Source organism: Xiphias gladius, chromosome 6, assembly GCF_016859285.1.
Source record: "Xiphias gladius isolate SHS-SW01 ecotype Sanya breed wild chromosome 6, ASM1685928v1, whole genome shotgun sequence".
Classification (NCBI taxonomy): Eukaryota; Metazoa; Chordata; class Actinopteri; order Istiophoriformes; family Xiphiidae; genus Xiphias; species Xiphias gladius.
In genome coordinates, this window is record NC_053405.1 from 13652596 (window position 1) to 13676722 (window position 24127).

General features: G+C 41.6%; 1 protein-coding gene across 2 annotated transcripts in view; it reads right to left on the reverse strand.

Annotated features, from left to right (window-relative positions):
- Positions 1-24127, reverse strand: part of rnf13 (ring finger protein 13) — a 43282-nt gene that overhangs the window by 8457 nt on the left and 10698 nt on the right. Inside the window, exons 4-7 of one of the 2 annotated variants that reach the window (XM_040129113.1) lie at positions 17461-17583; positions 2123-2210; positions 1145-1235; positions 166-271 (exon numbers count right to left, since the gene is read on the reverse strand). In XM_040129113.1, coding sequence (XP_039985047.1) covers positions 166-271; positions 1145-1235; positions 2123-2210; positions 17461-17583 — 408 coding nt within the window. The other variant, XM_040129114.1, reaches the window with a different exon arrangement.

Consider the following 24127-nt stretch of genomic DNA (forward strand, 5'->3'; position numbering starts at 1 on the left):
AAAAAATCAGTACACAACACAGCACTTTACTTCTCAGTCATCAAAATTTACCGATCTACATTTCAGTAAAATAAAACTGCTATTTGCCTTTGAATATGCTCATTAGGCCCTTAGGGGAATCCAGCTTTGTTTGAGTTAAAACAAAGCTTTCTTAAATGTGCCTACCATAAAAACAACGATGAGGATGAGGCAGATTCCCACGATGATGAGGAAGGGGATCAGGTAGTATTCCAGCGGCAGGCTGAAGTCTGGCATGAGGACCACATGTCCCCTAAAAAAACCAGCAGGGCCATTTTCAGGTGAGGAAAAGATCATTAAACATTAACGTTTGGCAGATATTGTAAAGCCAGTGCATGCCAGTGACCTACACACAGGCTGAATTATAGCAGCGTTTCCTAACAGCTCATCGTTGTGGGCTGCCACATTTAAGATATTCCTTCTGGTGTTGTTCAGTTTAAAAAGCTGCGGTGTGACAGTCACAGAAAGGTTCCTTTATCATCAGAATGACATTTCACACTGTTAATTAACGGGGTTCAGTTTCTTTTCACATCATCTCCACAGCACCTCTCCTGCTGCAGTCAAATTTGTAATAGCCAATTTGGTCCACACTGACAAAACTCTGCCAGTACCATGTTTGGTGTTCATTCCTCTGACTTGGGAATAACACTGTATTTGGATGGTATCTGAAACAGACACACAGACACACAGACACACAGACACACACACACACACACACACACACACACACACACACACACACACACACACACACACACACACACACACGCACCAGCTGATTTACAAGTGAAGAACTGGGACTTTAATCCTGTGGCTCTCTGGGCTCTTCTGACAGGCTGAGACATTTCATTACCAGATTATCACCTCAGCAGCAGTGACAACACATGAGAAGACAAATCCCCTGGCCTTGATGTATTACAGTCCACGCTGCAGGCATTATTATACAATAACATTAGATTAAACTCAGAGCTAGAAAAGACCAAACAGCCAGCCTAATAAAGGCAGCCATCTTTTCATGATGTTACACCGAAAGAATCGTTACGAGGGCATTGTGAGGAGAGCCAAACAGAAAACCCTTTCTGTTTACACTGATGGGCAGACAAATAAGCTCTGGGTTTAGACTTACCCCTTGTCATACATGTAGTCTTCTTTCAGAGAGTTGGCAGTGTCCTCGCTCACAAACACAGAGGGAATATCGACCTGCTTCATAACATCCACTAAAAAGGGAAACAAGAAAAAAATATGAATACAGAATATCATGAGACTGAATATCGATACTCGACTCCAATGAACAATCTCAAAATATATAATTTGAACCTGTCTGTCTGTAAAGCCTGTTCGCTCCCAACCTAAGTAAAGACACGGCTCGTGTCCAGCTCTGGAACTATCTACTGCATTGCCCTCTTTTGTTACATACAAGTGACAATTAGTTGTGTTAAGCATAAAAACAGAAAGCTTGAGAGAGACTGTCCACTTGCTGCGTGAAATGTGTGTGTTTGTCGGACCGTCCCTTTTGGATATTGCTGAATGCAGTACAGCCAAACGGTGTGGCGAGGGGGTTTCAGATGCTGCTTGACCATTCAACAAACTCTTCGGCTGAAGCATACCGACGCCTAAAGCGTCAGGATGAAATCTCTTTGACAACTGACGTTACCAAGTGTATGAAACATCTCGTGTATGTGAGATTTACTCCTTTTAAAAACACCAATCAGGTCAAGAAGCCTCCTGGACTACTTATGACTCTGCTGCGTCCCCTCAAGTGAGAAAAGGGGACTGGCTGACATGGTAAACGAGACCTAACTGAAAGAAAACTATCGTGTCACATAACTGAGCCAGAGCAGGAACGACATGGATTCATAGGCTGGGAGCTGCTCCAGTGCTGCAGGGCATCACATCCTTCCTCAAGTACACCGTCAGACTTTAAATGGGCTTGTGGCTGTTAGACTGCCTTGCTTTTCATCAGGCTCGCGGATAAAGAGAAAAACAAAGTAACATCCTCTGTCATCAAAGAGATGTGTGAACAGGCAGCTGTGTAAGATGCTAAATAATTCTGTGTTGGTTCACAGAAGAGGAGGAGGAGGAAGTGGTGGTGGTGGTAACTTACAATCGTTGGATCCCATGCTGATTAAGTCATTGGAGTCCACATTGTGAACAATGGCCGCTTTGTACCCCGCTTTCTGGGCATTGAGGACCTGAGAGGAGACAAAATATCGACGTCGTGTTTGTTACAAGATCCACTTTGGTGCAAACACCTGGCAATTTTAAGTAGGCTAACGTCAGCCGCTACTAAAAGATTAAAAACGAAGGTAGCATGTGTGACGAAAGGGGGCCGTGTGTCAAATAATTTGACCAAATCTCATTTCCACTATGTGAGACAGCAGCATCAAAACACATTAAGCATGAAATAGAAATAGAAACCAGTTGTGATTGGGAGGGAGGGTGTTCTCTGATTCTACCTAGAGGCTTTTAACTCACTGAGCCAAAGCACTGGTTCAAACACACAAATCTCCATCTACAATCTATTCACTAACAGCTGCCTTACAAATGTACATACGTCCAGTTTGGGGACGCTATCTACTGCTGATATAAGCTCATTTATGACGTGGGCTTTGCAAACTGAATCCTGATCAGGGCAATAAATGATGACGAATTTTGTTTGTTTGTCATCTTAATTTCAACAGCAGTCTGACAGGAGAGTGGAGACCACTGATAGAAGAAACGCTGTTGCTCCGTGGTATCATTCAATATGTTTACGGCCATACATGTTTTTGAAAGACACAAGATGTTTGCATTTAACGCCCAGACAGCTCGGTTTCACCACGATAAACACGGACTGCTCGTCTGAGCTGACCGAGCTCTAGCTGTAGATCCAAAACAGGAAGCGTTTGATGAAGCCAAGGGAAACTGGGGGTAGGAAGAAAACTACACGGTTAAAGTTTAGTGGCAGAGTGGGCTACAGGTCAGAAAGACTACTCTATTATTAGGAAAGTATGACAAATGCTGAAAGCCTGCACACTAGTTTTACTCCAAATGATTGTAATTAACAAACCCTCTCACAATTTGACCTTAATGACTTTCTCTCCCAGCACCTGCTCTCGTGTAAATGTGCTGCATTCTCTTATTTTATTTAACAAAAGGTAACAGGTTTTTAATTTGATCCCCACAAAGGCCTTTCGTGTGCCCTGAAACAAAACACTTCACAAGTTGTGACCATCAGCTAAGAATAATTAAAGGCAAAGCCTGTAATGCAAATGCAAATGAAAGAGCAACCTCACCACCAGAGTTAAAAAAAAAAAAAAAACATACTGATTGAGAGGTTTTTTATTTTATTTTATTCAACAACAAAAACAACACTAGCAAGCAACTAAATATAAATCAGAAAGGTTTGTCATTTGAATTCTCATCTCAAATCACAAGCAAACACAATGATTTCATTTTCAACACTCTCAGCTTTTCGCTCAACTGGCAGCCCAAAATTATTAATTTACAGTTGTGTTACAAATCTGACTGTGATTATATAACTGCAGTAAGAAAGCAATCTTCATCAGATTTGAATAAGCCGAAAAATTCCGGGGGACCAAATGCTTCTTAGTCACTTGTCTGTGTGACTGTTTTAATAAATATGACATTGAATATTGGTCATGGGTGAAATCAGGAGAACAAACCAACAGAAATGTTAGATAAAAATCCCAAAGCACCAAAATCCTTTAAAATCTCACTATAATTTTGTGCCTGCTGATCAAGTGACATAAGAAGTTTTAAGGACTCCTGAAGACAAAACGCTCCAGGCTATTTGTGACTATTTTCACTTCAACTTACAGTTTCGCGGTCGGTTACGCTTTTACAACTTGCTGGTAATGGTAAAAAGAGAAACTTTCCAGCAGCTGAGGGTCAGGTGTGCTGCATCATGGATGCAGAGGAAACTGACGTAATGAGGACCTTCCATCTGTGAGGCTGTTTTTGACGCTCTGACACAGTATAGATGATACGGTGTCCTGTGCAACCATTGTTGGGGCTGATGGCTCACAGCAGATGTGGTGGAGGAAATAGGATGTGACCATATAATCCCGGAATGAACCATTATGTGCTCTTACACAGACAGAGATAAAGTTTGGGATAGAATGTGTTTCCTCTGAAACTGAGGTGAAAAAAAACATGCTGCGTCCGATCATGTAAGTGTCACTCAAAAATCCTGTGAAATAAATAACCGTAGCAACGGCAGTGTTCCTCTAGTCCTTCCGTTGTGTTTGTTGCGTGGTGTTGCTCCATCAGCGACAACAGCACCACCACTTCTAAAGAAAATGACTAATGTCTAACAGTCACCCGATTTAACACAAAATAACCCCTATAATACAAAAATAACTGATCTAGTCTGTTGTAGCATCTAGAGAACAATGATTTTAAAACACAGCACAATTGAGTTTAATAAAATTAGAGGAAAACTCTGCCCCAACACACAAAGCTATGGGTAAGTGTATCTCACATTTCTGGTGTATTTTAGGGTCAACCCTGGACAACATTATCCTCATATTCAGTGTCATTTTCCATTTTGTTTTACTGCATGGCTCAGACTGTCCTTTTATTCAAGGTGGTCATTTTCTTCGGTTTGGGATGGGTTGGGTGAGTCCCACCAACATCAGGTCAAGCCAATTTTATTTGTATAGCCCACTATCGCAAATCACAAATTTGCCTTGGGGGAAGATATTTTTTCTCTATTACAGCATCAAGAGTAAACATCAGCTTAGAATCAAAGAGCGGTGGCTTCTTTTTAAAGCCGCCTTTTTTGTTGCTATGTCTGCCAAATGTAGAAAATCATGGCTGAAAGAGAAGCGGGCGAGGCAGCCTGAGGTACCGTGGATACACAGAAAATCTAACCGGAAAGCACTGAAGGTCACTGATTCATGATATTTAACAGAATAAGAGAATCCAAGAGTGGTTATTTTCCTATCCACCACTGCTACCTGAGGCCACGGAGGAAATGCTGATGTTAATTATTAGTCAGAGCATGTGCCACCCTCCTGTGGTAAATTAACACCCGGCCCAAAGCCAGACAGTGAAAGTGAGACTGCGATGCGCACGTGGTGCCATGTGAAGAACAGAAATGGAGGAAAATATCAGTTTATATCAGTTTGAGTCACACTGTGAAATATATGAAAGTCATCTGCTCTGTTAAATAATAGAAGGTGGTCGCTCTCGCTAACCTGAGAAATCAGTGTCGAGTTGTGCGAGTGTGTGTGTGTGTGTGTGTGTGTTGGCCCTGCAGCTCAGACAGGCCTCTCTGTACGAGCATTGTGCTCTGCTGTGATGCAAGGAAATCCATTAAGACCTGTGAGGGTTTAACAGTTTGCCTGTGTGTGTGTGTGTGTGTGTGTGTGTGTGTGTGTGTGTGTGTGTGTGTGTGTGTGTGTGTGTGTACTGTTTGCCTGCAAGGACGCCAACACTGAACGGCTCTGTCTTTTGTCTGTCCCTTGTCAGTGTAATTTTATGCACAAGCATACGTGAAGCAGCATGTATGGCAGCCGCAGCATTGTGATCCCATGTGTTTTCCTGTGAGGGTGTATTGTGTGGAGGTATCAATGACTGCTGTGTGTGTGTCTAGATGCAGGCTGTCTGGATAAGTGACACACACAAAATACTGCGTCTGGGTGTGTGTGTGTGTGTGTGTGTGTGTGTGTGTGTGTGTTTTGAGGAAGGAAAGTGAGCTAGGTGGATTTGGATTTGTCTTTATTTTTGACGTTTTATAAACTTAATTCACTGACGATAGAAAATGGTACTGATGATACTGATAACACCACGGAACATGAACTTGAGCCTGGAGTATGACATGCACCTTTACTCATTTCTCTCCCCTTGCTTCCTGTCTACCTCTTCAGTGTGAACTGTCAAAATAAAGGTAGAAATGCCGAAAAAAAAATCTAAAAATAAGTACTTTGTTGAGGTTAGGGGACCTTTGTCATCATGTTAACAATGATTAACACATGCTTAAGGTTAGAAAACAATCGTGATCGTGCTTTGAAAAAAAACAAACAAACAATGAAAAAAACAACTACAGATACTGTAAATAGAAAAATAACAGCAAAGCCAAATTTTGGCCAGTTGTGGCACCGGTTAAAACGGGTCATTAGCGTACCAGTCAATTTGTCCTGTAACCAATAACCATTTACACGTCACGCTGTACTTCCTAAAAATCTGCTCAGCTTCTAAAATACTCAAATGCAGGTGTTGACAGTTCTGCCGCCGTGCCTGGTGTTTACTCTCAAAACACTAACCGGTCTGCAGAGCGGTTTCAGTGTCTTTTCAGGGGGATTTTACAGTAAAAGCGAGGAGCCTTTTAGGCTGTAGGCAGTCTAGATGCCAGTGTGTGGTGTGGTCTGTCTGCCTGGGATCTGCAGAGGAATTCAACCTCTGCTGCTGGCTCACCCTTGTGTTTGCATGGGCAAAGATAAGGACATTCAATGCATTCCTGAGACTGAAGAGAGGGAGGAAGCAAGAGAGGGAGAGGCAGAAAAAGGAGAGAGGGAGAAAAGGGAAAATGAGATACCAGACCTCTAGGAAAAAAAAAAAAATTTTTTTTTTTTTTTTTTTTTTACAAAAGCCTGTGTGACTGGAAACCCATACCAAACAAACACAAAGGATGCTGCGTCAACTTTCGGAGGAGTTCTGGGTTGCTCTTTTACCGTCTGCAGACCATCGTGCTGAGCTGTAGCACCATCTTTCAATGATAATTGAAAAGCTGTAATCCCTGCGGAGCCACACATTAAAATCCTGCTATTTCTCCTTCAGCATCATATCACTCTGTATACCCATCTCGATTAGGACGGCGCTGTCGTAAAAAAAATCCTAACCTTTTTATATATTGTGCAGCTACACTGGAAGAACTAGAGGTCAAGTGATTTTTTTTTTTTTCAAGGACATCTTGACATCTTCTGTTGTCACGTGACGGCGGGACTTCAACTCCAGAGACTTCTAGCTCTGTTTTTTCTTTTTCCTTTTTCTGCTTCCCAAGGTCCACATTATTTGTCCTTTTTTTTTGTACGATCAAGTCTTGGATTTATAACAAAGTGGAAACATGATAAGCATCTGATGCTTGTTTTCTCTTCATGGCACCCTGCAGTGTGCTGATCAAATTCTGACTTGGCTGTTGTTTTTGGAGCCCTACGAGTGAAATTAACAAGCTCCACAAGCTTTTTATTAGGTAGTCGAGAACACATTTATCAGGATAATATTAAAGCAATATATAGTGTGTCATTTATTAACTTCCCATAGAAATATCAAACGCTGCTTGTGTGGCGGTACTTTAAAGCAAACTGGAAACTAAGTATCTAAATTTTACAGTTACATCGGTGCTACTTTTGTCATCAGTACTTATTTTACCATTATTTTTCCATATGCATTACTTGATTCCACTTGGTGAACAGGTGACGTTTCTACATAGCTAATTTTGCCCAAGCGACGGTCCAAAAATGTTTAGATACTGAATTTGCGATGATATAAAAACGGAGAAGAGCAGCAAATCCTCAGATTTGAGAATCTTGTGCGAGCAAATATTTGGTATTTTTCCCTGATAAATTACTCAGGGGATTACTAGATTACCAAAACTGTTGGCGATCGATCAACTAATTTATTAATCTCGTAACTGTTTCAGTATTATGTTTAAGCAAACTTCAGAGTCAGACAGGCGGGGCGGCCGAACGCAAGCGAAGTTGCTGCTACAGTCGAAATTTTCCGCACGTCCTTTTTGTCCAAAACAAACCTGCTGAACTTGAGCATTAAGTACATTGGGGCTTTTTTAAAGTTTACGTGCCCTTCAGCGAAAAGGCTGAAGCTGCTAGCAGGCCGACAGCACTGCACCTTGTATTCGTGTCGAGCAGCTTCCCGTACAATGGAAAAACAACAGTATTTAGTAGAAGTAGTTTTCCACTACAGGTCACTGCACTATCGATATTTGTGTGTGCGCGCTTGTGTGTGCACGAATTTATGTGTGCGAGACCTGACTCGAATGGTTCGCAGTTGACTGGAGGTGTGTAAACGGTGCCACCTGGAGCTGCCTCACTCACTGGTGCTGGACTTAACCGTTTGAATCCCAAAAAGAGCATGAACACAGCACAACAAACCTTTCAGTTTAATCTGCATTTGTGTCTTGTTGCTCTATAGCACTTTTTCTCATGAATATAACCTGTTAAAAACTCATCATGCCAAAATGTTATGTCTTAAGTTAGATGATGCCAGGAAATTATTATTCAACTCATCTTTTTATGAGAAAAATGACTGACTGTGACTCCGATAGTAGGATCGGTAAGAGTGGCAGTGTGGACAGGGACTGCTGATAGCATCACTATTGCTGCATCGCCACTGTGTCTGTGTGTATCTGCTGCCAACACTGCACATCCTCCTCATGCAGTGCTGCAGCTAAAAAAACCTCGACTTGTCTTCCCTGCCTCTCCTCTTTCTCCTCTAACGCAAAGTTCTATTTCCTCTTTCATCTGTTTTCCGATCCATTTTTGGCGCACACTCCTGTCCCGTGAAGCTCAGGGTGTAAAAATGATCAGTGTGGAGCCTGTGGCATTATTATTATTATTGTTCTTTTTGACCGCGGCTGCTTGTTATTATTGTATCATTATATTGATTACATGGCTGCCATGGGGATGATGATGGTGTTTTCTCCCTATTAGGACCTGGTCGACTCGACCACAGATCCAACATTTTGGTCCTGTGAAGACCTCTACCCTTACTGATCCTCTTTCTCTTCTTCCTCTTCCATCCTCTCCGCCTGCCACTTTTCCACCATATCCGTCTCCTTGCTCTCTCTCTTCAAAACAAATCGTGTCAAGTTTATTTATTTTTCCCTAAAATACAACTTCTTGGGTTTAATGGGAATAAGATTACAAAACGTGTGAAGCGCTTGGTTTGTTTTTACATATCAGAAGGCTGTTTGGAGGGCTGGAAACGGAAAAGACAAGCACACATCCAGTGGTTCAGCATTTTCCTACACTCTATCAGATACAGGTGAGCCTTCTTCTGCTCCTCTGCTGTGTGGATCTCAGCAGCTCCCAATCAAGTCCTGATTTCTCCCCCCCCCCCCCCCTTAACTGTTTGTCTCCCATTTCTTGCCTTTTTTTCTGCCCTCATCTTCTCATTCAGCCTCACGTCTCCTCACCCTCTCTCCACCGCCTTACCCCACCCCTACCTTCCTCCTCCCACCCTCTCTCTCCCGCCCTACCCCACCCCTACCTTCCTCCTCCCACCCTTTTTCCTCCTCTTGCCACCCTTCCTCTTTTATTTCTCCTCCCCTCTTTTTCTCTCCTCTGTTCCCCTCCCTCCCAGCTCTCCTATTTTTTTCTCTTCCTCTTCCCTACCTACTCCTTCTCTAAATTTAACCTCCTCTCTGCCCTCATTACCCTTGTTACTTCACCCTCGCTGCCAACTTCTGCCCAGCCCCTTCTCTGATTTTTCCACCCTCCCGCCTTTAGTCTCTCCCTCCCCTCTGGCTCATTCATTTCCCTTCTTTTCCTTCATCCCACCCTCCCTCCTTTCTCTCCTCTCTCTCCTCTGTGTTTCAGAGGAATGCGGTGCAGAGCCGCGCTGGGTTTTAGTTTCAAGGTCCAGACAGCTGATTAGATAAAGAGTTCAATAAAACTGCAAACTCCAGGGAGGAGCCGCGTACACTAATAACTTAGCACAACTGCAATTCATGCAACATATTTCTGTGTGCAAAAGAGACTATATTTGTACTAACAATAATTATAACATACTTTAATGATGCTTCCTTGTCCCTTGTTACTATTTAACAACTTTTTCCGGTCTTTGATTTTAATATTTAATCAAGTGCTTTATTGTGTTTTTGTAACTGTTAATTCATTTGTAACTTTGATTTTGCTGCATGAATAAAGTTTTACATACAACTAAGAGTGTGATAAAAGTGAGATAGCACCAATTACTTTAGTGCATGTGGCCAAATCATAGGATACTATGTTTTAAGTATTTGGATAAAGAGATGATTTGATCTGTAATCAAGAGTATTTCTGACTACTGTGTGTTTCACAGTATGTGCATATGCATACATACAGGACAAGCGTTTGTGTGTGTGTGTGTGTGTGTGTGTGCCTTATAGGCCAAAGGGAGCATGCTGAGCTGTTTATTGCCACAACAGCTCTGGAAAAAGACACAGCCACATGAGATATCGCTATTGCGTTCTCCCTCGCTCTCTCTCTCTCTCTCTGTCACACACACACGCACACGCACGCACACACACGAGCTAGTCATACATCCAGTCAGCCATAGTCATACCCTGTCATAAGACAGGATGAGTGAGCATGTGCAGGAAGCTAGATCATTGTTTGAATAAAGACTGAGGCCTGTGTGTGTGTGTGTGTGTGTGTGTGTGTGTGTGTGTGTGTGTGTGTGTGTGTGTGTGTGTGTGTGTGTGTGTGTGTGTGTGTAGCTTGGGGGCTGTGAGGTCACTGCAGTATAAAAAGGCCACACAGCAAGGTTAGATGGGAAATTACCAGCCAGCAGAGCAAACGCCGACCAACTTCGGCTGCGGCTGGTAAAAGCAAAAACACACTAGTTGATTTTTCTGACTGCACAGATTTTAATGTTTCTGAAAAAAAAAAAGCCCTCCTAACCACTCCTAACTCGTCGCCATCTTTTCAGACATGTGTGATTTGGTGATAATTAAACAGAGAAGAGGGAACCTTGCAAGACCACACCTCAAGATAAGCTGAGGGATTTTAACCCTCATCTTTCTGGCGCTTTTTTCCCTCCTTCACTGTATTCCAGCAGCAACATTTGAATTGGATGGATCAGCTGTCAGTCGATGGCACCTTGTAACCTGTCATGCGCCATATTTTGCTTCCTGCCGCCTGTTTCCACTCAAAATGGGTCATTTGCGCTGAACAGAAAATTACAAAAATTAAGCTACTACAAAAGTAGTCAGTACAGCAACGAATAAAAGTTAAAACATGTGCTAGCAAGTCTGCCTACACGCAACATCTAGCTACTTAATATAGCCTCACTGCCTGCACTCACAAGACTGATCACAGCCAACCTCATGCTTGATTTTGATTTATGATCCATTTGGGGTTTTTATCACCTCCTTCTGTTTGTAATAAATACGAGAAACATACAAGGTCTAAATTTGCAGGAGAGCTCCAGGACGCAATTGAAGAGGAAATTACTTTTTTTTTTACAAGAATATAGGTTCAAGTACATATGTAAAATTCACAAATAGTGTCCTTTAGTGTCTTTTATTACCTCATCTGAACCAGGTAGTTATTAAAAGGAAGCCTTTATTTCTAATTTCCATTATTTTGTCAGTATTGATGCTGGGGCATTGCCCAGTATATTGAATTAACAATGTGAGCCTTTTACAAGTAATTTAATTTTCCTCCTTTTCTACACTGATCTTTGTTATTCCAGTATTTGAATACCAGCTTTTAATTGAAAACTTATGATACACATGTTTAAACTTTTCATAAGTAATAATCAAATATATTTTGCCTGGAATTATCCACACAGTGTTCTTGTAACAATGTCACTCCAGTATAAATTGCATTATATGATTTTTTTTTTTTAAATCAACAGGGACATTTTTGATTGCGATCAACATTTTTCCTGAGGGGATCATCTTTTTTAAACATGAATAATGAAGTTGTCTGTGCTCAAATTATCCCAAAACCATTATAAGCAGTTTCTTGTTATTTTGGCCGGGCCTTTTTATCCGTCACGCTCAAGTCTATGTCATAGCTGATCAGTGTTACAGTGAACTCTTCTGGTAAATGTTTTGGAATGGGAGGATGGTTTAATGTTGTGGTGCCCTAAGCTGCGTCCCCTCAACTGGACGGTTGCAGCTTCCTGATGGGAGACTTGGCATTTACACCAGACTGAATGTTTAGCCTGAATTGCCCTTTACCAGACAAAAAGTTGTCATCTCTACTTGCCACTTGGTGATTTTACACAATACACCACAACACTACACTTTGATGACCTTATGACCCTCTTCTACTTGTGCTATTGTGACACTACGTTTTAGCATTTAGCATTACCCCATATTTGTCATTTTGCAGCCACACTGGCTGCTTACATAGGTTCAGTTTAAAAAGTAATACAGCAAACTCAGTTACCAAATTATTTAGCACACTTAGCTAGAACTAATACAGTCCTGCAATAAATGTGATTTAAAGAGATGTTGTATTAGACTGCATTAGGTTTAGGTAGGTGTTCCTAATAAACTGGCAACTGTAAACAGCCACATAATCACTCAAAAGAAACAGAAGAGGAAACATATTCGCGGATGGAGTTTTAAAGTTGTTTTCACTTCCCCCATTACACATTTAGTCACAGTTGAATCAATGGAACTAGTGTACAGAAAAGACAGGAAGATGAAATCTAGAGGGAAACTGAAAACAATGACAGATAGAGGGCAGCAGAGAGAGACTGAATGAGTGAAAATCCGCACATAAGAGTAAGAAAAGCGAGAACAACGTGGTTACACAGAGCTCGGCATGCCGAGTGCATGTTACATAGATAGGACATTATGCCTAAATGTATGTAGACCTGCCTGTCTCAGTGTGTGTGTTACTGGGGGGCATCAGGGGGACAGACAGGCTGCAAAGAATCTTGCAAAGAAAGAAGGGAGGCACACGGAGAGGTTTGTGGGAGGGAGAGGGGAGGGGAAGGGTATCGGGTTTCCCGTCCACCCCCTCTCCCCTCCCAGAAAGGTCAGAAAGGTCACCAATGAGAGGCTCCCCCCACCACCATCACCACCTAAAAGAATCCTTGTATACAGGAAGTGCAAACCCTCTCTCTCTGGAGATTTGTTTTCTAAAAGGGACGTCCACAGAGGAATTCTCTCTCTCTCTCTCTCTCTCTCACTTCCTTCACTTGATCTGGGTCTCCCCTCCCAATCTCCAACACTCTCTCTCTCTCTCTCGACATCCAACCCCCTCTCCGTCATGTCTTATCGCAACACACTCAAACACCCTTTCTTGTGCATACTCCCTCTCACGCACACACTCATACTCCATGAGTGGAGGTGCTGACACTTGACGGAGGGTTAAGTGGGTGAGTGTCCGTTTTATTGCCCATTACGGCCATCGATCCATTAAAAATCTGCAGTGCTGCTGCTCACTGGATGATAATGGCTAAATACTATATAGAGGAGGCTGAGGAGAGACAGAAAGAAATGAACGGCAATGGAACGAAACAGAAGGCACTTTGGGGCTGCCACCCCTGCACCACACACACCACACAAACACACACACACAACACGCACACACCCTCCCTCTTATCCAGGCTCAGTACCCTCCAGAAGCTGCAGGGAAACAAAGGAATAATAGATTCCATCTTGACTGAGTCAAGGCAGTCGTGTGCTTATGCGTGTGCGTTTGTGTGCGTGTGAGTGAGTGAGTGAGAGAGAGAGAGAGTGTGGGAATCAAAGTAGACAGCTGAATGCTAGCATCAAAACTAGTGTGTGTGATTGGCAGGGAGAGACAAAAACAGACAGACAACAGCAAGGATAAGAAAAAAAAGACAAAGACTGCCAAAGGGAGAAAGAGTCAGAAGAAAGGGTAGAGTTGTGTTAAAGAGAGAAAGAGAGAGAGAGAGAGAGAAAGAGAGAGAGAGACAGACAGACAACTGTATACGTGTGTGTTCATGCCCTGATGTCTGTAGATATCAGCAATCACTTAGCCAGAGGCAGAAGTCAGACTGCACAGCCAGACCTCACAGAGAGACCATGGGAGGGAGAGAGAGAGACCATGAGAGAGAGAGAGAGAGACCATGAGAGAGAGAGAGAGAGAGAGAGAGAGAGAGAGAGAGAGGTGTGTGTGTTGTGCGCGCTTTTGTGCGTGTGTGTATGTATGTGTACTATAGGGGAGACTGAGGGGAGGAAGTCGAAAATCAAGGACAGGGCGTGAGGAGAGAGCGAGGGGAAAAAAAGAGAGATTGTAAAGGAGATACCACTAAAACACACCCTCCCTGACACACACACACACTTCAGCCAAGGTAAAGTTTCATGCCCACTTTCAAACTCCAGGTTTATCGGAATTATTTTTACACCAGCATTTATTTACCCGCTTAAGCAATGATCTTTATAAGTGCTGATGAGAAGTTTAAATATAAGCAGTAAACACATGGTTTTGTTAAGAGTGCCACATTTGGCACATGGAACATGCCCTGCTGCCAATTTATCCCAGTGGCCAACTGCAGTACTGCAACAAAAGTAAATCCCCTGCAGGCCCAAAGTATTTTCCCGATAGAGGGCCATTACAAAGACATAGCTGTGAAACTATTCAAAGGACAAAGGACACATCTGACAGCAAATGAGGTCACTTTAAAAAAAGATTTTTTTGGGGGGGGGGGGCATTTTGTCTTTATTTTGACAGTGACTGTAGAGATTCAGACAGGAAATGCAGAAGAAGAGAGGGATCCCCCACCAGATCCAAACGGGGACGTACCGCTTACATGTTTTGCATTTTAACCACTAGGCCTCTGTACAGCCCACTATTATGAATTTTTAATCCATGATGATTTAATATTTATAAAACTTTCTCAGAGCCTAGAGGAGCTACTTTCCTACATGAAATCATCTCAACGTAGAGCCCATGGGACGAGCGGCAAGCGATAGACACTAACATGTACAGTATGTGTGGCGGCACCATGTGGAAGAAAGCAAGAAAGAGAGACACGTTTTTTTTACCATAGAATCTGGAATGAACGAGCACCCTCTAAGAATGTGGTGTTCAGTTCTCACAACACATGGATTGGTGAAAACACTGCAAAAGATCCAAATTAGAAAAATAACCAAACATTTCTGGACTATAGTCAACAAAGTTCTACCTGCTGCAGTCTGTAATTTTAAAATCTGCTGTTAAAAAGTTGTTGCCTTACAACATCTGACCATGCAATCACCTTTCTCACAAGAGCAGATGGTGTGAGGAGCGATTTAAAAAAAAAAAAAAAAAAAAGTTTACTTGTCACATTACACCCAGAAGATGACACACAAACACAGCAAGGCCTGAGAGAAGACGAGGTGGGAGGACAAATACCATCATCCTATTTTCAGCAGGAATCAACAGGGCTTTAAGGAATATCGTGTTAATTTTACTTTAATTGAAAAAGAGCTGGGAAATATCTACTCTGGCTCGTGGGTCAACTCCAAAATATTGGAGTGTGTCTTAAGTTATTTCTCAGTCTAACCAGCCACCAAAAAAAGTAAATTTTAAATGTGTGATTATATGAAAAATAAGAATGTAATCAACTTCAATCAACCTCTAAAGATGCAGGTGTTTACCATTTCTTACTTGATAGCAGACTAAAACAACTACCCAATTTGGCCTGAAAGTTTACTTTTAAAGTAGACACTTGTGAGACATGCACTATAGTGTTCATGTGCTATTTTGAGAAAAACTGCAAGAACAAGTGACTGGTGGAGGTAGCGCAGCCATCAACCAAAGTTCTGCCGATTAGAAAAAGTCCTATCGTCGCCAGTTAAACGGCCAAAGTGATTAATTGGTCGACATCAAGATTACACCCAAAATGCCACTAGAGCACAGCAAAAAGTAAATCACAGTAAGTTTGACAGGTCAAAGCTGCTCCTTGCAGAAGGTTAAATGGCAAATCTGACATAGATCAAAGAGTGTTGTGTGTGTGTCTGCACTTTGTATATATATTGCGTGTCTGTCTGACACATAGCTATGTGGAGCGGACTCTGGTTAAGTCATGTTTCTATGAGTGCGTGTGATGCATTAAGACCTTATATGGCTGCATGGCTGCTCCAGAGTTACAACAGAGTTGAGAAAAAAAAAAAAAAAGACAAATAAAATAGAATTAAAAAGAAAGAAAGACAGTAAATGTGAGCATGAATGAACATGGGAGGCAAACCGGAAGGTACAGAGGGAAAAGGTGAGGCTAAAAAGTATGAGAGCGAGAGACAGAGAGATGGAAAGAGGCAAAGAGAGAGATGCCAAGAGGTTGCATGCTTTCCTCTCTTTCACCCTATTACTCATCTCTGCTCTCCCTCTCTTAATCCTGGCTCTCTTTTCTCACCTCATCTCCTTCCCTTTCTACCTTACTCCTTCTCCCTCCTTTCTATTCCTATCTCCACTTTACTGAGTCCATGAGCAAAACTTTCTTCAAGTGTCAAAGTGGGGAGACCAAAAAAAAAAAAAAAAAACAACAGAAGAACTTCACCTGGAATCATCTGCTGATTTCCAAGGAGTTGAACTTGAGCCAAAAGTCAAATAACTTCTGGCAGAAATCAGCCTTCTCAATCAGCTGTTGATGATAAATATTCATGTCTGCGCTGTATTTTGACATTACAGAGGCACTGAAACTGATATAGTAATTTTCACTCTTCACTTAAAAATAATGCCTTGTGTTTCCTTCAAAACTGCCCCTGCCAAGACCCATTTCCTCTAAAATCTCCGGGTTACTTTATAGCCACTGTGTGTGGTTTAGCGTTGGTTGGTCAGGTTTTTTCTGCTTTTTTTTCCCCATTGGCATGTCACAGACACAGCCACACGATTACTACTGCTCTCCTTTTGTCCTTGGTCTTCTTCTGACAGCATCTATCTTGTCCTCTCCAGTGATGGACGTGGCTACACGGCCACTTCTCTTTCTGTGCCGCACATGGCCGGACGTGTCGCTTGACTAATGGAGAGCTGCTCTCTCCATTAGTCAAGCGACTAATTCAGCCGCTTTCAGTGACTTATTAGGCAAACAAAACTTTCAGCATCTCATACAAAAATGCAGCAGTGGGTGAAAAAGAAAAGAGAGGCAGTAGAGTGACACAGATTCTTATGCAGGAAATCGTGTTTAGGGAAATGGCCTCTTCCTGTTTTCCCGTCCCAACAAGTCGATCTAAGAGTTTCAGTGAATCTAACTCTGAGACACCACCTACTGACATAAATGCAGTATGAGGCACCACACATCAGTGTACAGTACCTCAAACACACTTTCATTATTTTTGGCAGCTTGCCCTTAGAAATTAACAGCTGCTGAAATAAATGATGTTTTTAACTATTTCTAGGTGTTGCTGTGCACTAAAACGGCATTCGCACCTTCTTGCACTAAACTAGCATTGGACGCCTGTCAGTGAAATACAAGTGAAATAGAAGGGCCATAATTTATTGTACCAATGATGCTGCACATATTTTTGGTCAGTCTGTTTTGGTTATGTTTATATATACACATTTTTAAGTGGTTAAGTTTAGATATGAAGTTAAAATAGTTATATTTAGATTAAAACTAGATATGTTTGGGGTTGATTAAGGGTGTGTTCCAGTTGCTAACATAACTGCACGCACGCACACGCACACGCACACGCACAAGCACACACACAAGCACACACACACACACACACACACACACACACACACACACACACACACACACACACACACACACACACACACACACACACACACACCAACCAGTGAGTACCTTGATGTCAAAGTTACAGTCAAATCGCTTGATGAGGACGATGAAGGCGCCTGTCAGGTTGTCCCTTGGAGGGGGCTCGATGGGCTCGCACGCATTTTCTGGCCGTGCACCAATCAGGAAGCCCTGCGGGGATGACATCAATAGACACGTGAGTGACTTACGTCCAGGTTTAAAGCAAATGTCATTCTTTGAAAGTCCAACAAGCAATGAGGAGTCATTTTGCAAAATAAGACATATGATTTACATAAAGCACTAGTATAATAAGCATGTTATCAAGAGAGTAAAAAGTCTTTGGTTCACAATCTAAAACCCCTTTCAAATAAAGGATTCTCTGTATTCCGGACGCAGCTAATGAGTGACTTCTGTGATCAAAAGGACCAGTAATCATAATTAACTATTATATTGCTTCAAAAGCAATGATCTTGCTGGACCTTCATTCAGTTTCACAAATTTCTCCATCAGAACCTGTGTCCTCTAATGTCAATAAACAAAAGGCTCCACATGAGCAGGTAGGGGTTTTGCTCGGGGGTTTAATGTCTGCAGATTCAAAGAGACATTAATGGTCATTATCTAACTTTCTCACACCTCTGAGTTGGTCATATCTAATCGGGATTTGATAGTTTTGTGAGTGTTCAATATGATTTATGTTGATAGTTGTTGTAGCTAAAAATTATTTTAAAAATCACACCAGAATATGACAAATGACAGCACTAAAGAACAAGATTTTTTTTTTTTTTTTTCCCAGCAAATTGCAGTCCTTTTCAAGATACAGTAACACTGTTTGGTCATATTTTCGAGACCTTAACCAGGCTACACACAACACAGTTAAATCCCAGGACCCAGTCTAAGCTCCCTGACCCAGAATCTAAGCAGCGCCATCTTTTTTTCAACCTTCCTGCTGCTTCCAACAACATCCATTACAACCACAGATAAAAACAAACTTGAAAAAAAAAAAAAAAAAAGCAAAAAGAAAAAAAAAAAGCGAGAGAAACGGTTCTGAAGCCCCTGGTGTAGCACTGGTAAATCAAACTTTAATCTAACATGGTAATGCATGCATAACTAGTATAGAACTTTCCACTGGAATGAAGATTACTGACACACAAAGGTGATGCATGTGTGTGTATAATATGTATGTGTATCATAGTCTACTAGGTTTCAAGCTGTTGTTCTCAGTCTGTCAGGGTCTCAAGTTTTCCCTGAAAAAACTCTGGCCCTTGTGCTTCCCATCACTCGCTCTCTCTCCGCTGCTTCCCGTCTCATTCCCATTTCCGACAACAGCTTTTGAAGTGACTGATGAGAGGGAGATAGCGAGAGGAAAAGACAGAGACGCTGACAGAGTGATAAAGGGAAAGAGAACAAAGGAAGAAACAGCAAAAAAAATACAATTATGGAGGCAAAGCGAATCAGATGCCCACCAAAATACCGGCAAAGGAGACGAAAATGGACGGAGAAAGACTAAAATAGAAAGGTGAAGACAAAGAGAGACAGACAGAGCAGATAAATGGACAAGAGATGATGCGGGAGGATCCTGATGTGATATTAATTCCTAAACCTCTGCTGCTCTTATGTAAGTGTAACAAACACCACTGTGTGTGTGTGTGTGTGTGTGTGTCAGAGGCAGGGTGGTAGACAGGAAGTGGGGACTGCTGTGCAACTCTAGGACTCTGCCGGCACTTTCAGCGCTCTCTCTCTCTCTCTCTCTCTCTCTCTCTCTCAAAACCAATGCTTTAAAAAAAAGCCAGACCGTATATCAAGGAGAGTCAGCACTTTTTCCCTCACTCACGCAGGCACACACCCGCACACGCACTCACGCACACACACAAGGCCGGTGTCAGTTAGCAGCAAATGATTTTTCTGTTAGTGTATCTTGCTGGCTGCCACAGCGGCGTGACTCCAAACAGCATCTGAGCCACATATGGAAAATGACCACAGTGACACATCGCATTTACTACCAAGTCAGCAGGACTGTGCGACAGTAGGGACACAAAATTGCTGGCGAAATGCACCGTCTTGTTGTAGTCTAACATTAATAAGACCTGATGGATGAAAGGTCAAATTTGGGGATCAGGGAGGTCTGGGAAACGAATCGCTCACCAGGGAGGGGAAACGTGAGGAATCACCTGCTGCCCTCACCACCTCTGGGTGCCTCCTCCAGTGCAGCCCTGCCCTGCTGCTAAATGACGTCACTGTGCCGCTGCCTCAGATTCCTCCTCCTGATGCTGGAACCAATGCCAGGAGTGCCCTCTGTTGGGCGCTCTTGCCATTGCCATTGAAAAACAAACATTGAAAAACAAAAAACAAAAAAAAAAAAAAAAAAAACAAACACCTGAAAGCACTGCAGAAACAAGAGCTGGGTGAAAAACAAGGATGTCTGCCTCACTTCAAGCTACAGTTACAGCTTTCAAAGTACGAAATGGAGTTTTTTCTATAACAATATTTATACTTTATTATCTTCACCGAGGAGGTTATGTTTTCACCCGTGTCTGTTTGTTGGTTTGTTTGTCAGCAGGATCGTACTGACAAGTACTGAAACGATTTGCACCGAACTTGGTGGAGGGATGGGGCATGGGCCAGGGCAGAAGCCTTTAAATTTTGGGGCAGATCTAGATCATTAACTACGAATTAAAAAATTTTTTCTCCGAAGTCTGGTTTATTTTGTTTGACATGGGCCTGGGCCGAGGTCGACACTTATTATCCTGTTTTTTCCTTGTTACTGTGATTTTGAGGCCCTGTTGTTTGTTTACATCACTGGGACAAATTACTGTGTATTTATGGTATTTTCTGAATAACGAGACAGTGATTTTAAAAAAACTACAACCAGTGAAATTATACTTCCAGAGAATGCATGAATAGTAGCAAATAACAAACTAAATTCCCCATTATTGCAATAGTGTTAGGGAAATTCTGGTCAAGATTGCAAAGTTTTGAAAAAAAAAAACATGTGAGGACTAATCAGTCATCGAGCATGTGATGTTGAAACTGAGAAGTATTTTAGTTAACACATTTGGTTGTGACCAAATGTGTTAACAAATGTGAGTGTGAGCACATTTTGGTTTGTGACCAACCAAATGTGTTAACACGTCTGTGCACAATCAGCACAGCGGCAGATGTCAGAGAGAAAAGGAAAGACTGTGGCGGGTAGGTAAAAACATGACATAGTTTCACAGATTCATCAAAAGTGCTTTACAATATTAAAAGTTCATGTAGCAAATTGTAGTATGACTGACCCCCATGGTAATGGAAACCCTGGGCCGCCAGTGTGAGGGCAGTAAACTGAATAAACCAGCTAGTAACTACTCAACAAAGTATGTTTTTTTAAGGTTCATTGTCAGATCTCCCACATATATTTGCAAATTACAAAATAATAACTAGTTTCCCTCATCTTTGGTTGTTTTTCCGTGGACAACATTTGGAGACAGTAAGAATGTTAGTATTTATTCCAATTTTAAGAGGTGAGCACCAACATTAAGCCTTGACCAGTAAAAGTTTGTACTAGTGCTGGCTTTAGTTTTTCTTTTTGGCTTGAATGGGTTGAGACTGTAAATCACAAAATTGAAAAAATACAATAAGACAACCTTTCTTTTGGCTCCCACACTGCTACTAAAAGTGCAGCTTAAAACAGGGTGACTGTGACCTGACCTGATGTGTGTTAAAACACAAGCATCTAATTCAGTCCAATTCACCTTATAATAAGGGTCTTCTGGAGCTGTTTTCTCAGTGATCTAGAGGTTAACAGAGTTGATATTAACTTTTAAGACAATCTGAGTAAAATGTTTGTAAAAAACAAACAAACAAGACAACACACTAGTCATGCTGCAAATACCCTTTGATTTCTTCTTGTTCTACTCCGTAGGAAAAAAAACAGCTATTGAGTGAGCTAATACAGGGATTGAGTGCTAAAAAACTTTTTCTATTGTTGCAGAATTCGGGGGGGGGGGGGTATTCAAACTGCACAGTGATCACACTTAGTCCTGTCATTAAAATTTCACTGTAGGGCTTGTTTGTAGATTTTCTCTGGGTTCAGATAAGGGAAAAACAGTGGAATTAATAACTCCCTCTAGCCTGACTGGGACTTCATGTAAGAAGATTAAAGCTTGTGCGACTCCACACTCAGCTTCAGATTCAGATTCTACACTTTAACCTACCTAAACTACTTCCTTATGCATGACCCCAACAGGAAGCATGTGAGGCTGCAGAGCTTGTTTTCAGATAAACCGGATAGTTTTCACACTGTGTTTAATCTCTATACCCTGCACTTTTTATCATTAAATTATGATTCTATAATTACAATATTTACATACACTGACCCTTGACCTTATTCTGTCTCATTACCGCACTGAACCTTGATAGGGATGCCAGTGAAATGGGGCAACTGCTATCTCAATGTAAAAAAAAAAAAAAAAAGTGGGATTGTTTTTGGGTCAAAGTTGAGAATGGCTGAGAAAATGTGAATAGGGAAAGTGAACAAGTGACTCATTTTGTCACAGTAAAGTAAATCATCTAGACACTGATAGAAATGATCACTATCTGCTGTAAAACAGTTATGATTAGTTCATTACCATGTGTTTACCATAACAGGGCACAAGACGAATGAGTAACCACAATATTGCTTCATCTTCATGACAAACCACTGATGAATCTGAGAAAAAACCCTCACATATTCCTTGCAGTGTCAATGCAGCACTTTAATGTTGACACAGCGGATGTGTGTACGAGCATGGTTCAGCAGACAACTGGCTTGATTATTTGCTGAAGCCAAAGGGATGAACAATGTTTGTTATTACACTTTGGCCTAAAGCAAAGGAGAAGTGGTTCTCAAAGCAGAGTCTAGGGACCTCCAGGGGTCTGGAAGACCTTCCAGACTTTCCAAGTTTAATTTCAATGCATCTGAACATGGGAAAACACTCGTGACAACTTAATCTCTAAGGTCCACTAACTGGCTTTTTCCTAGTTTTCATTTTTACACTTAGGTCACATGATGACATCCAAGCTTGCTCAACGTGCTCATCTTTAAATTTAAAACTATTTCGTCACGCTATTTCAATACAATTAAATCCATTTGAAATTACAGAATGCAACGGGTCCAAATTTCACTGTTATCCCTGCTAGCTCCACATATACAGTACAGAGAAAAAAAACTACATTTAACTGCTAATATGGGTGCATAGGAATGAGATCTTTTAATCAAAGATGTATTTCTGGCCCCCTTGTGTGTGGCTGCTGTCACACAAAAATGGCATTCATCCATACATCCATCTATTACCTATACGTGCTCGTCCACTGCAGGGTTGCAGGGGGCCATCGCCTTTCCCAGCTCACACTGTTTTAACAGGCGGGGTACATCCTGAACAAGTAGCCAGTCTATCACACCCCTGCCAACACATACAGACACAAAACTATTCTATTATAAATCGTACCCATGGGCAATTCCGAGTTTTCAGTTCACCTTGCATGTCTTTGGACTGTGAGAGAAAACTGGAACCACCAGAGGAAATCCATGTAAGTACAGGGGATACACGTTCCCACTCAGAGTATGCAGTCTCCTCATGTTCATTGTCTCCGTACTGTTTTTCTTTTTGCTGAACATGCAATACTCGAGACAACATTTGACATGGGAGGAGTGTTTCCTGCGACCTCTCTACACCCACAGAAATTCTTCAGTTCACTTGGAGCCCGAGGAAATAACTGTACAGAGGTTTGTGCCAAATTTGGCATTTACTAACTAATAAGAAGAAATGCCTTCTGGCGCTTCTAAAATTAGCAAGATAGTCTAAAATATTTGGAGCAATATTAGACATGGGGTGATAAAGTATCTCTTTTGTGATCTCTAGAAAAGCAAGTATGAAGAAACCAGGCTTTTATGTCACAATTTTTTTTTTTTTTTTTTTTTTTTTTATATTTTCACCCTACATTTTTACTTTTACATATTTTAACAGAGTAAGCGTGTGCACTTCAGAGGCTTTATAACTGGTCAAAGCCATTCCTCATCGCCGTTCGCTGCAACATCCAAACCACAAAGACTTTCCAAAGTAAACTCAGGTGTCTCTTCTCTGACCGTGTGTACAGATCAGCCTATAAAATTGTGGAAATGAAACTGGTTAATGGAAAAGGAATGAAAACAAAAAGCCTGACACCCAAGTGGCATGCTGAGAAATTTCCTGTAAAAAGGGGAAGTCATTTGAAATTGGGTATCGATTCTTAGCCAGTGTTGTATCGTAATAAAACTTCACAATGCTGAACCTCGTCTACAACATGTGTAGCCCAGACCTCTGTTGTACACCATTCCTCTCTCTACACCTTTATCTAGTGTTTAATTAAGGAGAAAAGGTGTCCATAAATTTCCTTGCAAAATATTTTGTAGTCCACAATGTGTATGTGTTTGCCAAATGTTATTACGTACTAGGTTGTGGAGATGTCTCTGCAACAATATTCGGAAAACCATTTACAAAACATAAGACATAAAGTACATTACTCTGCAAAGTTTTAAAGTACTTATCCTTTCTGCGACATAATACTTTTACTCAACTTCATTTCAGAGTGTCGCTTTTACTCCAATGCAGATACTGTATGTGATGGCTGTAGCAATTTTGCAAACATTATACATAAAAGCAGACAGCATGATCAATGGCCTGAATGGCACCAACTGCTTATGAAGTAGTCTGGTTTT